Source organism: Anguilla anguilla, chromosome 2 (assembly GCF_013347855.1).
Source record: "Anguilla anguilla isolate fAngAng1 chromosome 2, fAngAng1.pri, whole genome shotgun sequence".
Lineage (NCBI taxonomy): Eukaryota > Metazoa > Chordata > Actinopteri > Anguilliformes > Anguillidae > Anguilla > Anguilla anguilla.
In genome coordinates, this window is record NC_049202.1 from 3,843,915 (window position 1) to 3,861,715 (window position 17,801).

At 47.8% G+C, this 17,801-nt stretch overlaps 1 protein-coding gene across 1 annotated transcript in view; it reads left to right on the top strand.

The window, feature by feature from the left end:
* LOC118219841 (coiled-coil domain-containing protein 85A-like) overlaps positions 1–17,801 on the top strand; it is a 28,748-nt gene continuing 10,947 nt past the window's right edge. The window contains exons 1-2 of the mRNA XM_035403299.1: positions 1–733; positions 2,566–3,532. Of these exons, the coding sequence (XP_035259190.1) occupies positions 488–733; positions 2,566–3,532 (1,213 nt within the window). The 5' untranslated portion in view covers positions 1–487. The remainder of the gene's footprint in view (positions 734–2,565; positions 3,533–17,801) is intronic.

The following is a 17,801-nucleotide window of genomic DNA, read 5'->3' on the forward strand; positions in this document are numbered from 1 at the left end:
CTACGCTTCTCAGTCGCTGCAGTCACGCTCTCTCCCTCTCTCGTGCGTTGCAGCCAATGCTCTACTCACCCCAATGCACTGGCGAAGCGCGCTCTCAGGAGAGCCTGTGCACGAGGCGGGAGGTATGCACGTCAGCTGCCCGCGAGTCAGTGAGGGTCTCTCTACTACCGGCTGCACGCAGACCCGGTAGGCTAGGAAAATGAAATAGAAGTCACTAACTTGCAAGGGCAATATACCTGCTCCCTTTTGGAACGACTGGAGATCTTTATTTTGCCTTTCATTTCGTATAAGCTGTTGCACTGGATTTTCCCTATTTCTAAATAACGGGAGCAAAAATGGATTTCGAGGAAAAACCAACTGTACAATAACGTTAAATTGCACAATTTTATTCTTGCACAACGACTTGGTCAGGTGCGGATGCTGAGGTTTGGTGCCTTGATTTAAAACATTTTATGTCAGTACTTTTGCCCGAATTGGAATTATACGCATGGAGAAGGCTACGCCGCCACAGTCTCTGGTTCAGCTGACGATGTCCAAGAGCGCCGAAAGTCCGGCGGAGGACATCTCCAAGCTGTCGGACGAGGATCTGTTGAAGTGGAGCAAGGAGGACCTTGTGCGGAGACTCCGAAGGGCGGAAGCTGACAAGATGAGTATAATTTTGGAACACGGGAATTTGATCCGCGAGGTGAACCGCAGCCTCCAGCTCCACCTGAACGAGATCAGAGGGCTAAAGGTAAGGAACACGTCTGCAAGGTAATGGGTGTGAACCCAAAAAAAAAAAAAGGTATCCACGGCAACTTCAGTCTGCTTTTTCTAGCGTACAACTGTCGAACGCGCAAAACCACCGCACAATTGCGCTTTGCCTCGCGTTATTTTAAAGTTCATCAGAGGGACCGATTCATCCGAGACAATGTAATGCTGACGTCATTTGAAAGTGTGTGCATATGCGTGTCTTGAACAATATTTTGCATTTTATGAATTATGCATGGTTTTGCATGCATCACATATGAGCTAACTTGTAAAGAGAAGCCGAATAAATAATAAATTATGCGTCAAGGAAAACAATAAAGCCTGTACGCTGTGTCAAATCTTGGCTGTAAATATGACTTGATCCAAGACCGGCTTATACCTACTAGCTCCTACACACACACACACACAAAGAGAAAAGTTTAGGTTGTAGCATTTGTCAAACGTTTCTAAGCAACAGAACTTCTAACCAGGACGTTGTAGGTTCAGTTCATAGGAAGGTTGCCATCTGCACACTATTTAACCTATTATTGGTTACGTCAGTAAATCTCAAGCTGAGGGTAAATTGGTAGTATAATAATATAATATAATGTTTGCCATGTCACTGAACATAAGGCTGTCTGCCACACAATAAAATGTTCACTGTTAAACAAACCCAGAGTATATCTGACGTCGGCAGAGTTCATTCTATCTTACTTTGACTCATATAAACTCAGCTAGAGTTAAATTAACACTGAAGACCTTAACCGTGTTTTGCTAATGATATCCTAGAATGCTGAATATAGGGTTGGGCCATAGAGCTCGTGATTATATACCCCCAGACTCGCCCACAACGTCCCACCCGCAGCGTCTGTGGTGTGCAGCCAGCTGAAGCAGTGAATCACTGACCCCCACGATGACTTAGCAATACATTCTGCGTCGTTTTTTAAAAAAAATCCATCAAGGCCACAGGAAGACAGATTTTCAAACCAAACCCTGCCTTCTTTGCCAAGCTTTACTGACAGCTGAATGGCTAAATGATGAGTGAAGAATTAGCGAAAGCGCTAACAGTTCCTTGCAGACTTTGCTTCTCAACAGAGGTGAATTAAGGACCCAGGGTTTTAAACCTGATTCATTACAGAAGGAGATACTTGGGGTAGAATGAGGCATGTTGGATCTCTGACACATTGGTACTTTTTGGCCAATACTTTTTCGGCTAATTAGACAGCCTGAGACAGCAGGTCCATAGGCTGGCCCAGAGCAAGTTAAACATGGAGCAAATCCAAGCCGCAGGCTGACTAAAGCATTCAATGTCATAGCAAATTATCAAATTTCAGATGAAAGATATGACCTGGCATGTGCTGAGTGTCTCACAGACACACATACATGCACACAGGCATACATACTGCATGCACACACACATGTACTCAGACATGCACATGAACTCATATGCACTCACCTACACATACACATACACACGTGCACACACACATGCACACACACACACACACACACACACATGCACACACTCTGACCTCCATCAGTACTAGTCATAGTCAATACCCGTCACTTACAGTCACTTGAACTTACATACACAGAAATTACCACAGATTACCAACACAGAGTGTTTTTGATCTTATTGCTGCTGTGTATTTTCCGTCTTTCTGTAATTAACATTTAAAAGAGCGATGGGTTAGTCCGAGTCGGTATTTTCTGTCCGCCACAAATGACAGGTGTTCAGGCGAACAGTCGCCGCGCGACACGGTAGGGCGAGGTTAACGCCTCTCCTCCGAAACGTCAGCGCTCACCGCGCGCCCGTCTCCTTCCCCTCCGACTCAGGACGTGAACCAGAAGCTGCAGGAGGACAACCAGGAGCTGCGCGACCTGTGCTGTTTCCTGGACGACGACCGGCAGAAGGGCAAGCGGGTGTCGCGGGAGTGGCAGCGGCTGGGCCGCTACAGCGCCGGCATTATGCGCAAGGAGGTGACGCTCTACCTGCAGCGGCTGAAGGAGCTGGAGGCGCGCCAGGAGGAGGTGCTGAAGGAGAACCTGGAGCTGAAGGAGCTGTGCCTGATGCTGGACGAGGAGAGGGGGTCCGGCGGGCTGGCGGGGGGCGGGGCGGGGGGCTGCCGAAGCTCCATCGACAGCCAGAGCAGCCTGCTGGTCCCCGGGGCGGGGCTCCTGCGGGACGTCGGGGACGGGAGCAGCACCTCCAGCGCCGGGAGCACGGACAGCCCCGACCACCTGCACCACAAGCAGCAGCTCCCCGACCACCTGCAGCGGGGGCCCCGCGGGGCCGGCGGCCCCGGGCTGTGCGGGGAGGGCCCCTGCCCCGAGCACCCGGGCCGGCTCCGGAGCACCAGCCTGGACTACCCCTTCACCATCCCGCCGCCGTCCCGCCCCCGCTGCGGCTCCGTGTCCAGCCCCGACCACCGCTCGCTGCGCGGCCACAGCCCCGAGAAGCTGGGCAAGGGCCTCGGCCGCCGCAGCCCCGAGCAGAGGCCCCCCCACAAGCTCCTCCTGGGCTCCTGCCCCGGCAGCCCCGAGCACTACCCCAAACACCGGGGCGGCGGGTTGGGGAGCGCCTGCGGCAGCCCCGAGCCCAAGCAGTCCCTGCCCGGGACGCCCGACCACCACCAGAAGGGCCGGGTGGGGCTGGGCAGCCCCGAGCCCCTCAGGCACCAGTACGGGCCCGGCGGCGGGGAGCACGTCAAGTTCGGCAGCCCCGGCAGGGAGGCCCCGCAGAGGAGGCCCGTGGGAGACGAGCTGTCGCCGCATCACAGGAGCCTCTACAACGGCATGAACGGTGGGTGTGGCCTTTCGCGGTGGGTGTGGCCTTTGCGGCATAGGGGTTCGAGATTTGGGGCTGACCGGGCTGCGATTCGTCTCTCTCTTCCTGTGGGAACGGCAGGTCCTTAGCTGTTGGTCAGAGGTCTCTGCAGGTGGCTCAGCTTACACACACACACACACACACTCACACACACACACACTCACACACACGGACACACGCTGACACACGCACACACACACTCACACGCACACACACACACACTCACACACACTGACACACACTGACACACGCACACACACACACACACTCACACACACTCACACACACACACACACACATACACTCACACACACACACACTCACACACACTCACATACACTCACATACACACACACACTCACATACACTCACACACACACGCACACTCTCACACACACACACTCACACACTTACACACTCACACACACACACATACACACACACACACACTCACACACACACACACACTCACACACACACAGCTCACTGATGCCATTTGCTCTTTTGCTAGGCTCTTCAGCTTCGAAAAGCATTTAAAACGCATCGGCGAGAGAAATCGGCGCACAGATCCGGTGTAATTTAAAGGTGACACAACGTTAAGGACAGAAATCAATGTGGCCGTGCCATTAAGATCCATTACTGAGAATTAGCAGCGAGAAGAGGAAAAAAAGACCTCATTTCACAGGCTTCTTATCGCTTTTAAATGTTTCGCCATGTAATTGATTTTGTAGCCCAGTTCCCTGTGTTATTGGAGGCAGGGAAAGAGGATTGGAACGAGATTTTGGGAGTTCTCATTTCCTCCTCCTGCACGTTAGACCTGCAAGCTGCGCTAAGGAGGTTCCCTGTGCTCGGGCTGTTAAATTATTCCGCGGGCCAGTTTCTGCAGGGCTCTGTCATGCGGAGTTTTTTGCGGAATCCTTGCGATGCCGGGAAAAATGAAAAAAATATCACGGTATCAGCCGGGGCGTGTGCTCTCTTCCCCTAAGGTGATGGGTAATGATTTTCCTGGAGAAGAACTGCTGAGTGGTTGAGTTGACTGGAGCCACAGGACATACTCCAGGAGGGGAACTTCTGGCCCTGCCTTCCCTGGCAAAAGAGTGAAAACAGTGGTGTTTTTAAATTAGAGCTAATCCACACCCCCCCCCCCCAAAAAAAAATGGTTGACTTTGGGAGTTTTTAAAGCTTTTTTCATTTCTGAAAGTGAGGCCTTGTGAGACTGTTAGAAGAGAAATAGCCATGAGTATGATTAATATCTAACTTTGTCTCGCTTTACATTACTGCGACGGCAATTATGATACCAGAATGCAAGCGGCTACGGTGTGTGTAATAACAGTCGGCGCTCAGGGTTTTCCACGCGGCAAGTGTAATGCTCAAATATTGCACTGAGTGTAATTGAACTGTCAAAATGCCACTGTAATGTAAAGTGGTACAGATACTTCTTTAGAATTGGGCCTGTAACGCCAAACCGCACCTGAACGTGTGTGTGTGTGTGTGTGTGTGTGTGTGTGTGTGTGTGTGTGTGTGTGTGTGTGAGTGTGTGTGTGTGTGTGTGGGACAATGGCCTCTCGTTGTCATGCGATCTTCAGTTTCTAGTGAAACGAGCCTTGGGGCCTGGTGCTCATTTTTGTTTTATGAAACAAAGGGGAACTGTCCAATAGGAGCTGTGGGTGCCCAGCAGTGCTCCGCCCACCTCTTACTGATATGAACGTGTAAAGCCGCCAATCAGACTTGATGAAATTTATGGGGTCGGCCTCTAAAAGAGGCACACGTTTATCGACCAGCTGCGTTTCATTTTTATTTCCAGTGTTTTCCGTGAGTTCTGTGCTGCAAATATCCGACTGTTTTCTTTAATTTTTTTTTGTTGTTGAATTTTATGGTTCAAAACTGAGTAGCGGTCGGAGTTCCGGGTGTGAAAAACGTTCGGCCGTGCTGTTCAGGCAGGTTTGTGGACGGGACCACACTCTTAGGGGCTTGCTGTGTCTTTTATCTATGAAAAAGCAGTTAGCCAGCAGACGGATACGTGGAGAGAAGTAGTCGCGACAGGAACACCGAACGGTGAATACACAAACAGAGGTAGAGCAGACTCCAGTGACTGCTGACGCCCTGTTCATGTGTGTAATGCCCTTCACCCACCAGTCAGACACTAATATATCTCACCAGGGGATTTTAAGACCATTTGCTGATAAATGCTGTGTTTTACCTGCTTGATTATCCCGTAAGAGGTTTCGATGGAATTATTGGATTTTGTTGTTGTTGTTGTTGCCGTTGCTGGGAAAAGCTTGTGGCCATGGACCCATTCAGAATGCCACTGAACCCGCGCAGCAAACAGATTTCTTGTTTCTCTGATAAATGTAGTGCGAGTAAACGTGTTTATAATGGCGGTGTCACAACCCAAAGTGCCCTTTATTTTCCTGGCGAATGTAAGTCAGTACGAGCCTCGACCCTTGCTGCTTAAAGCTCTTATCTGGAGCCTCCTCTTTGAGGCCTAAATCAAGGACAAAGCTGTGATGTTGGTCTCGAACGCAAACGTTGGTGGCTTTTAAAGTAGCATGACCGCTCGTGGCTTTTTATAAAATTTTATTTCAGTTTCAGAGCGCTCGGTCCGGTGCGATGCGGCTCCAGAGCACAGGCGGCCAAGTCTCCCAGGCCCAATAACCCGGGCATAAAAAGCGTGGCTTTAAAATCCTGAGTTTGTTAGCGTCCTTCCAGGTGTGGACGAGGAGCGTGTCGAACGGAGGGCGTTTTAAAGGCCTCTAGGTTGCTTATTTGAAACAAGGAAACCAGATTTCAAGATGCTTGTCGACTGTCTGGAAAATGTGGCAGTTGCATATCCTAAATTACGATTATGAAGTAGGACCGGAGGGGATCTGTTGTCTGATCGTGTTGCTCTGTGACTCTAAAGAGAGGATCATTACTGGAATTGATGAAGCGTGTGATCTCTATTGATGGGAGGGAGCCTCCTTTGAGATTGTGAGGAAAAATTCAAAAACGAAACCAGAGTCCCGGCGAAATGTTGTGGTCATTCGATGTAAGCCTCGGCCGTCACTTCACCGAGCGACGTTTCGCTGGACCGAGGAAAACCCTCTGAGTGGTAAGTCGCGTTTTTTTTCCCGGCTTTGGTGATCACATGTTCGGCATGTTGGCTTAAGCCCTCCTGACAAGCAGGGGGGAAAAAAGAATGGGGGAAAGAAAGAGCAAAGCATCGTGGGATAGCGCCGGGGCTTGCGCGGAAGCGCGGCGGCGGCGCGCTAACTTCAGCGGGAACGATGGTGAGGCAGCGGCCTTTTCAGACGCCTCCAGCGCGGGCCGTGGGTCGTGTGGCAGAGTTATAACACTTCCGGGTGAAAATGGCTCAGCAGAAGTGCTGCTTGGCGGGGGGACGTTTCGGGGCAGAAATCCCGCTCCACGCCGCTCCTCCTCAGCCCACGGACGCCCCGCGGCCAGACGGAATCACATCTCCACTCCTCTGCACTGGGGTGACCTTGAAAAAAAAAAAAAACACGACCCCCTTTGATTCTCGCAGCCTAAAAATAGCATCCAGGCCGATCGCTCGCCTATTTTGCATATTTTAAGAGGGGCTCGCTCTCTCTCTCTCTCTCTCTCTCTCTCTCTCTCGCTCTCTCTCTCTTTTTCTCTCTCTGGCACTGTGTGATGAAAACGCCATCAATCAGTCAGTCAATCGCAGCCTGTCAATCACAGAGAGAGAGAGAGAGAGAAAAAGCTCTGTTAAGAAATGAAAAGGCATTTTTATGGGCAGGAGCAGAGTCCAGAACCCTTTTCGGGTTTCATGGTTCACGTTTTCTCCTTTTCTTTTCTCCTGCCTCCCCAGCCGACGCGATGACGTGGGCACTGTTTCTGAGCTGCGGTGACTTTGATCTGGAGATGGAGCGCATTTCACTGGAAGGGAATAAAACCGCTGCTCCATTAGCAGCTAGCTGGAATGCCGGTTTCAGGTTTTTTTTTCCCTCTCCTAAAGAGATCTTGTGACTGGGCTTGAGTCGGCCTGACCCTCAGTCAGAGTCCTACTTACGAGAATCAAAAACCTTAGGATCAGTGCAGACTTGCACGGAATATTTTTTTTCCCCCACTCATGACAAGGCATGATTAACAACAAAGAAATTCTTAACAAGCTCTGAGATGGCAGCAGTTGGCTCTCCCATTTTAGAAAATCCTATAGAACAATGCAGACTTTACATACACGTTCCATGTTGCCCATTGACTTATTGGTCGAATATCACATCAGTGTAAATCAATCATTTATGCCCAGAGCGTTGCATGGGATCTATGCACGTTTGCCAATTTGGGCCATGGCTGTGACCCTCCTTGTGTCATTCACTGTACTCGTCCACAAAGAAAATTTTAAAAAAGCGAGATCTAATATGGCGAGGATTAATATTCTGCTCCCGGGTGAGCGGTCTGAGTGCAGGATGTTGTTATTTCCGCATCAATGCCGTCTAGCGCTCATGAACGTAAGTGGGGATCGTAAACGTAAACATTTTGTGTAGTGATGTACAAATGCTATACTGAAGGATGCTGTGTTCTGGTGTAGAGGTACCATTTTCTGTCATGTTGTCAAAGAGTCCATCTCCTGGCAAGTAATTTGTTTTATAAGCATGCTTTAAATTCTCTGGTATTTGCTAGTGTCTGTTTGTAACCTGGCTTGTTAACACGTCTATCTAGCTAGCATACCTGGCCTTAACATTTGTTATCATCCTATGAAAGTCATGGCAAGTTAAAGCAGTTAATATTATGTATCATGTATATTTTTCTTCGATGCCACCAAATTTAATTTGGGTCAAACCCCTTTTATGAAGTTGGGGAGGCTGGGGGCTTTACCCACAGGGTGTTCGTCGTTAAGGTCCGTTCCAATAAAATATTTTGGGAACCCCCAGAGAATAGCTTGCTACTTTAAACAGTAGCATGTTTACGGGCCATTTCTACGAGGGATGTGTCCTCCACATGCCACATCAGCCATGAACCTTGATCATTTCATTTTGAGCAGAAGCAATAGGTAATAACTAGCTGTGAAATGATGTCACCGGGTGAATGTTGCTGAACAGTTGGTAAATGGTAAATGGACTGCATTTATATAGCGCTTTTATCCAAAGCGCTTTACAATTGATGCCTCTCATTCACCAGAGCAGTTAGGGGTTAGGTGTCTTGCTCAAGGACACTTCGACATGCCCAGGGCGGGGTTTGAACCGGCAACCCTCCGACTGCCAGACAATCGGTCTTACCTCCTGAGCTGTGTCACCCCTGCACAGTTTCAGCTAACTGGCTCGCGACGAAGGCTCTGATTATCCGGCTCATCTTATTAAGCGACGTACTTTGAGCCGCGACGGCGGCGTACCCGGCGAATTCGGCCGGAGCTCGGCCCGATTAGCCAGCTAACGATGTGAAATGTTAAAGCACCCCGCGACTCGCCGAAATCAGGTCACCACTCGTTCGGTGGCAAAAACCGCTCAGCGTTGGCGTGAAAGCCCCTTTTTGTGTGCAGCTTGTGCTTTGTACTTCTGCGGACATACTTAACTCTAATTTGTTCATCCGATTTTCAGCAGTCTGAGTTTAGCTTTAGTAATTACGTAATTAATAGTAAGGGATTAAAAGAATACATATTCGGCCGAGTGTGTCTTTTGCCTTTGGCCGGTGCAGCTGTTTGCACCACCAGTCAGCCTGAATGGTGTGGACATGGAATTAATCTGTGGCACGGGTGCATAACTCCAGTCCTGGAAGCCAGGTGTGCAGGCTGGTTTGTTTTTCCTACCGATTACCTTAGTTTCAGTGTTCTGACAGCTCTATAAACCACGCCGGTTCACTCCTGTACTTGAGCACGGTAAAATCTTTAGGATGCACTTGCAGCCTGCGGCTGTAGGTGTTGTTTATACAAATGTCAGAAGAAGATATCCAACCATCCATTATCTATACCCGCTTATTTCTGTCTAGGGTTACAGGGAGTGCTGGAGCCTATCCCAGCATGCATTGGCGTGAGAGGCAGGAATATGCCCTGGACAGGCTGCCAATCTATTGCAGGGCACCTACTCACACACTTATACCTAGGGGCAATTTAGAGTCTCCAATTAATCTAGGCTGCATGCCTTTGGAGTGTGTGGAGGATACTGGAGTACCCAGAGGAAACCCACGTGGACACGGGGAGAACATGCAAACTCCACACAGAAAGTCCCAGGCCGGGATTCAAACCCAGAGCAAGATATGATCCAGCTAATTAAATAACTAAGAGCAGAAATTGGCACAAAAAATCTTGAAACAGATCGGTGCTTGTTTTGCACCCCTGTCATGCTGTATAACAGAAGCAGCTTTTATGCTGCTCAGATTGGGCCATGCCTGGTTTACACAGGGAATGAGTGAAAGCCAGTGCTGATGCTGGCAACATTTGAGGCTTTGAAACTGACAGTTGGACGTTCGTAATTCCATAGGCTGCTCAGGCCGCGCCGTTCCCCCTTTCTCCCGATTCTATCGTACGCTTAACGGCCGGCCTTGAGAGGAAACGAGAAAAACAGAACGCTCGAAAATGATTTCACGCGAGACGCGAATGAGGTTTAACCCGTTAAAGGCGTCAAATTAGGATGGATTATCGTTGCGTTGTGTCAGGAAGCAGCGGACGCGGCGAAAACCTTGTTTCCCAAGCGTCTTCCTCGTGAATCGGGCCTTCATTAATCTCCGGGCTACGTTCAGGGAGAGGATGAGGGCCAAAAAAAAAACAACATTCCTCCCACAGTTGTAAGGAGGTGACCTGAAGTCTACCTTTTTAATGATGCTGAGGGTGTGGAATGGTTGTCTCCTCTCCTCTTCCCAGTGAGTCACTGGAGTTGCTTTGGGAAAAGACTGAAACGGATGTGAAAAGGGGAATGGATTCCAGTAATGTTTAGCTGCAATTATCCTCTAACCGCACTGCTCTAATTGTGATTGAATGGGTGTCTATTGGAATTATGTTGTGTGCAATTATATACTGAGTCTGCAGTGGGCTTGTTCTGTAGATGGAGAAAACCTTGGTCGTTTTATTCTTTTATTTTATGCGTCCAGGTGAATCCCATTGGGGGCTCTGGCCAAGAGGCTGCAGTCATAAACTTTCCGATAGCATAAAATACAAAATTGCACAGTGTAGTACAGTTAAAAATGATAAAAAAATAGAGAGGGTTTGTATGTCTAATTTCATTTGTTTTAAATTATATTTAGGGGAGAAAAAACACGATCAGTTAACGATCAAAACACTGTTATTAACAACTTATTATTATTGTTATTATAAATTTGGTTTTTGTTGTCATTGCCATCAACACTTAAGCTAACTAGCTTGATAAAATAACCAGAGTTGTCATGAGGCTCAACCAATTTTTACACAGACAGTGCATAAACGTTAACTAGCTAAACCAGCCGGCTAAACTTACCAAGAACAGGGTGGTTAGAGACAGTTACCACTGCTTTCATTCTCAGACTAGCCCATATAGATGAACTCCCTACACTTGGACTGGAGCCCAACGCTGAATCCATTCTGAAGAAATTAATGCAGAGTGTGAAGGAGTACCTACGAAATCCCAGAATCCTTTGGGGGTTCTCAGTATCAATCTTTAAGAAGCAGCAGCGCATGAATATTTCTCAGAAATGTCTTGATGTGGGTCTGTCCTTTGGGTGGTGTAAGCTATTGCTGGTCGGATTGTATTTGAATATTTTTTCTCAGGGGGGACTGGGGTGGAAAAAAACAGCGAGATATCAAAATTCTTATTTGGGGCACTGTTATGCAGATGTCATTGATGAATTTTTATATTGTTTCTGAACGAAGACCTGGAGTGAAAATCAAGGATTCTTCTTTTCAAAGTAACAGAGGAAATGGTGGTTGCCATCTTTAACCACGGTAATCCCTGAAAGTGCTGAAAATATAAAATGTTGAGGCAAAATTCTCAATGGGAAGGAATGACGACGTGTGGTCTATTCTCACTGAGTGTCAGATCCGCTGAAATGCCTTATTCAAGTCTTCATGTCCAACTTGTCATCTCCTTCTTTCTGACTGGCTCTGAAGAAAAATAGCCTTCATACAGCATGTGTGAATAACAAAGGGGTCTCTTATCTTTCACTGAAACTTTCTTTTTTTTTCTCCTGAGACCATCTCGGTTTCTGTCTCCATTATAGGTTAGGCCCGGCTTCGGCTTACATCCTCCTGTCTTACAAGCCTGGGTCTCGGTCTCTCCCTGGAAGTGCAGGCGGATTGGTTTCGGTATTGAATTCAGCGTCCGCAGGGAACCGGCCGTTGGCCAGGCATTCAGGAAACGCTTTTGCTTTAACCCTTAAAAGGCACAAGATCACATACATGATTACAGTGTTCTTAACTGGAACATTCTGATGCTGATGGAACAGTCACTACCGGTGACCGAAAGAAACAGAGTTCTAGAACACTGACTAAAGAATAAAAAAACATTCCAAAAGACCTGCTTTTCAAATGGTTAACCTGGTGGAGTATCCGCTTCTGTACCTGAGTTGAATGTTGCGCCGTTCGATCCACATCATAGCACATTAGCTCCGCAGCTGTTGTAGTTCTTCTACAGCGTGGCAAGCCAGTCGTCATGTAGGTCATTTGCATGGGGAGTAACATCATGCTGATCGTCAGCGTGCGGCTGAGAGGTGAAGGAACGGTGCAGCATTCGCTCAATAACTTAGCACGTTAGCACGTTAGCTCTGCGCCTGCCGTTGCTCTTTTGCTGCGGACTCGCACGGAGCACGGCTGTATCGACACCTCAAAAAGACACAGTTTCTTTAGGGATCTTTTGGAACACCCCCTCTTCTTATGGCCGTGAGTTTCAGGAACAGACTCCTCGCTCCAGGATTTGCAGGAAGCTGCGGCGGCTTCCCGGCGATAGCATGTAAATGCGCACATGCATATGCATGGATGACTGCGGAGGTTTCTGCAGCGGGCAGCGACAGGGACACACGGCCCCCTGCCTCCCCGATTAAATATGCAGGGGCTCTTTGACCTCAATACTGGGAGCGTGGAGAGGGGGGACCTGCCCCCGCACCCAGTTCCCCCCCCCCCCCCCCCCCCCCCCCCCCGTACCTCCACCCCCACGTTCAGATAAATGCTGATGTATCAGAGCCCCTGGTGGACAGGGAGGTGACTTAGAGGTGGCGTGCTGGAGCAGCAAATAAAAAAACACGCCACTTTCTCACCCTGCTGGATATATATATATATAAGATATTTAGGCACGGAGGAATACCCTGCGGTGTCTGGTGACGTGATGTCACACGTTTGCCTCGTTTTAACCAGAACTTGAAAACCTGCCACCCGGTGCATTATTGATGGATTTAACAGCTGTGGTATAGGGCCACAGGGTGCAGTTGTGAAGTGTTTGGCTTGAGTGTGGTTGTCGGGGGTATGGTCATTTTTCATGTCTTCCGGCTATGTCTCCTTTTAGCAGGGAAGTGTGGCATTATCTAACAGCTTTATCCTCCTTTAATGGATGACTCTTCGTCTCATTTGAGTGGTACTGAGCCTGACCTGGTTCACACTAAGGTGTGAGATAATTCTGTCCAGTTTTGCTAGTAATCCACATGTCAGTTATGTCATCGAATATTGGGTTTGTATTGCAAATAATAACAATAAATTTAATTAAATTGAACAGAAAAAATCAGAAGGAGCGCACAGAGAATCCTATTTTCTATTATATTCGGTAGTTTACATTGCTTACTACAGAAGGTTCAGACAGAAAGTTATTATTCATAATTTTTCTTTTAAGAATTCTCGGTCTTTGTGTGTTTTTTAATGTATTTTTTCACATTTTGGTTACACTTGTGCATGCACACACTGCATTTGTAGTTAAATTGAATTGTTTTGCCGAGTTCATCTGAAGAACGTCTACTTTGGGTCGAACAGTGCTGCTCTTTGTGTGATGGTATGAACGGAGGAAAGGTGGTAGAGGAATTAAGATGGCTGTTGTTCACGTTACACTGCTCGCATTTTCGTGCGCTCACACGTGTGGCTGCGTACACGTTGTCTGGTATCTGTAGTAAAAACCAGGGAAGTCTGTTAAACTGTTGAGGTCACGTATGGAGGTGGCAGCAGCAGATGGTTTTTCACAACACTGTGAAAGCATTTTCCAGCAGATGGTTCTTCATGACACTGTGAACACAGTTTCTCTACTTTCTCTATTGTTGACTGGCTCAATAGAGACTATGCATTCCTACACTGTTTTTGGTGGAGATTGTTCAACTCCATCCATCATCTAGATTCTATGCCCGCTTATTCCTGGTCAGGGTCGTAGGAGGTGCTGGAGACTATCCCAGCATGCATTGGGCGAGAGGCAGTAATACACCCTGGACCGGTCGCCAATCCATCACAGGGCACACACACGCCATTCACTCACACACTCATACCTGGGAGCAATTTAGACTGTCCAATTAACCTAACCTGCATGTCTTTGGACTGTGGGAGGATACTGGAGTACCCCAGAGTAAAACCCACGTGGACACGGGGAGAACGTTCGAACCCGAGACCTTCTTGCTGTGAGGCGAAAGTCCGACCCACCGCACCACTGTACCGCCACTGTTCAATTCCAGATAATTTAATTCAAGCAGATAATGAATCTGGATTTACTGATCATTGAGTCTAACTCAAATACTTTTAGATCAGAAGGATATATTTAATTTTTCTCGCAAACATTTCCTACATCTAACGGGGCAAAATTCTGTTCTACTGTCTCCAAAGAGTGTTTGATACGGTATCACACCGTACATCTTAACAGGGGAAATATAGTGAGGAGTCTTCAGGAAAGAGAATAAAACCAGGTAGCGGCTAATGGCATTGTCACGTTATTTTCACCTCTGTGAATTATGAGTCTGGAGCCCGTCTTGCATTAACGACAAGCATGCGGAAGCTCCATTTCATTCCGATGGTGCACTCCTGAGTTGCATAATAGTGGGTGTAAACTTCACTGTTGTGACTGAAATGGAAACGCAAATGGATTACTGTAGGACGAACAATCAGGGTGCAGATCAGCTGGTCCATTGTAGCAGCGGAGTTTAGTCGAGCTGTGAAAACTGAAGGCACAATCTCAAGTGAACTGCGACTGTTTTTTTTTCTTCCTTCTTTTGTGGACGTGTTGTGTAGAGATCCTGTCTCAGTACATGTGTACATGTTTAATCAAAGGGAATAGCAGTTTGTAGGTTGTTAAAAACCGTTATTTGAGTAACTGTTCTCAGGTGGGGCTGCCCAGCAGTGTGGGGGGATTCTGGGATTTCGGGGGAATTTTACCTGTCTTTTAGAGAACCGCCCTGGAGTTCACGCTCTCCTGGTCGCATGGAAGAGCATCTGTTCCATCCTTTTTTTTTTCCCCAGAGTTTCTCTTTGGCAACGGTGCACTACCGACGTCAGCAGCGAAGAGGGCTGGGTCAGGGGCACGGGCAAAACAAGAGGTGGAGAGAAAAAAAACAAAAAGCTCGAGAAAAATAATCGGGGGTGTATCGCAGCGGGGGAAGCAGTTTGCTTTCGCAAATTTATTAATTTGTTTGTCTGAATAGAGGCAGTCGTGATGGTGGAGGCTGTGGGGGGTGCGGAGTGAGGGGGTGGGGAGGGGGGGTGGGGGGGTGGCTGGTGGAAGGGGCTTGTTGATAACCCGAACAAGTGTTGACAGAACACTGTTGTCAGGGCCGCAGACAGACTGTCAGAAGCAGAGATATTGAGCGTGTTAAAGATGAGGCAAAGCTGTGGGAGGAATATGTAAACAATAGCGGGCGAATGGGTGGGCCGTTAAACTGGAAAGCACTTATGAAAATCGGTGTGGAGAAGAAGGGGGTGGGGCTAACTGGTTGGGAGGGGCTTCCTGAGGGGGCGGGGCTTCCCCGTCAATGAGGCAGAGCTTTGGGAGAGTTTGTCTTTAATGTGGTAATGAAAATTTCAGTTAAGATTGAAGGCGGTATTTTTATTGTATTGGAAAAGTATAAACTGCACTAAATGGTCCACTTAACAATTTCCACATCATTTTTTCAGTTTTTATAGTGGGTGTTTATTCTTGCTTTCGTAGCTTTGTACTGCTAAGCTGGAAAAGATGAATTACCTCATCTTACCATTTCAGTTGTAGTGTTTCCTACAATTTAACACACCAAAGAATTGTAATCATTCTATAAAAGACTGTGATCGATATCATACCACCGTGATTATTTCTTAGGTTTTTTTCTCTGAGTCGCAGGTTTTTTTTTTTTTTTGCAGGAATGCGTGAACAGCACCTGCCCGTCTTCCCTCATGAACTGCCATTTTCCTCAACAGGGCGAGGAGGAGATCGAGGAACTTGCCACGGTTATTTATTTATTTATTTTTTTCTTCTTCATCTTTTTTTCTTTCTTTCTTTCTTTTTTTTCTTTCCCGCCCGCCAAGCTCAGGTTGCAGTGTTTCCTGCAGTTATTTTTAGAGCGAGCCGCGGAACGAGATGGGATTTCAGCTCTCTGCGTGATGCAGGGGCGTGGATGTGAAAGGACGTGCCGGGGAAAAAAAGGGGTAGCGTAGCGATGCTGCGTTTTAGCGCGTCGCACGCTGTCAGCCAACCCCCCCCCCTTAAAAACCCTGACAGCCATGCAGAAAGGGAGGGGGGGAGGGGGGTGGGGGGGCAGGTCCTCCAGCATTCACTGAGCCGCTTGATTGGAGGTTAGCTCTGTCAATCAACTTGTATTCAAGCCTAATTTAGGGAGGTGGGGTGGGGGGGTCATATCTGATTCTGGTCTGGGAAAATAATCTCTTTACCTGGGGGGGGGGGCAGGTCCTGTCTGATTCTGGTCTGGGAAAATAACCTCTTTACCCACCAGGTGTCTTCAAATCCCCCCCCCCCCCCCCCCACACACACACACACTCCCCTGTACAATTTGGACGAGTGCCCCCCACCCCCCACCCCACCCCATTCCCCCGCTCTAGTCCTTGTACTGAAACTGTAGCCACTTAGCTTGTGTATAAACCAGTAATTTGTGATTCTGTTTTTTTTCTTTCTCTACCACATCAAGTGCTTTTAACTTGGCCTGCTTGTCTGGATCATATTACTTTCAGGGGAAAAAATCCTCTCCTTGCACTATCAGTCAGATCTGGGATGTGAAAGCCGATACCATTATCCTTGATTCTCTGTTTGCTGTGTGCCGATTTTGTAAATCCATTTTCTTGCATTTCTGTCCATTTATTTTTGCGGGGGGGGGGGGGGGGGAGCTGTTATTCTTGGTTTTCGTGGCACAGCGTTTGTAATTCATCCTCACAGATGGGTCAGTGGAACAGGCTCAAACACGAGGACTTTAGGAAACTAGAAGCTCTCCGAAAACCTCCCCCAGCTGTGCTTAGAAATCTGCCATGTTCCAGTCCTGCTCTCCCTTTGGGGGCAAACCCTACTTTCCTGTTCGGTGGGGGCGGGGAGGGGGGAGCGGGAGGGGAGGCCATTGCCGTGTGACCTTTGAGAAAAACAAGGGCGAACGAGACTGTATTCTATTGTCACTATTAGGAGAATGTCTTTCACGGTGACGAACGTCAGCCGGGCGCTCGCTATCGATTGCTTTTGACCTCCCTTTTCCAGAGTTGTCTTCCTTAATTTCTTCATTTCATCACGTAAAAAAAAAAACCCACAAGAAAAAAGGGCTGACCGTTGCAGTAACGTGAAATGTTACAATGAAGATCAACGGCTGGTGAACTTTTCCAGCGGTGGGTTAGTGAGTGGGGGGGGGGGGGGGGCTGGAGCCCAGAGACCATCAGAGTGGGCAGTTTTTTGGATTTGAGTAACTTGGCTCTGTTTACCTTAAAAAATATTTTTGTTGAGATTAGATTATACAATACTGCAGTTTGTCGCTAACACCAAGGCAGCAGGCTAACACAATGGCTCATATACAGTTCTATATATACTTTCAGCAGTAATAGCGTGCTTTAAATTCATTGCTGAATAGATATGCAATATTCCATATGCATGCAGACCCTGAAAAGTAGGCCAACAGCTGCCTCTCTGACTCTGATTTGCATTGCATTTTTTTTCTTTTCGTAAAAAAACAAAAAAAAAAAAAAACATTTTCTCCCCGTTGTTATTAAACACAGAATATCTCGCGTGTTTAATTGCTGTGCACACACCGGCAAACTCTTGACCATTGTCAGCTGACGCCTCCAGCCAATAGGAGAACACAAAGAAATGAAAAAGCACAGCTCCAGATAAGAGAACGCAAAGGCTCAACCGGGGAAAGTGCTGCCGTGTGTGGGCGGATTATTTCATTATTTCTATTTATTTATTTT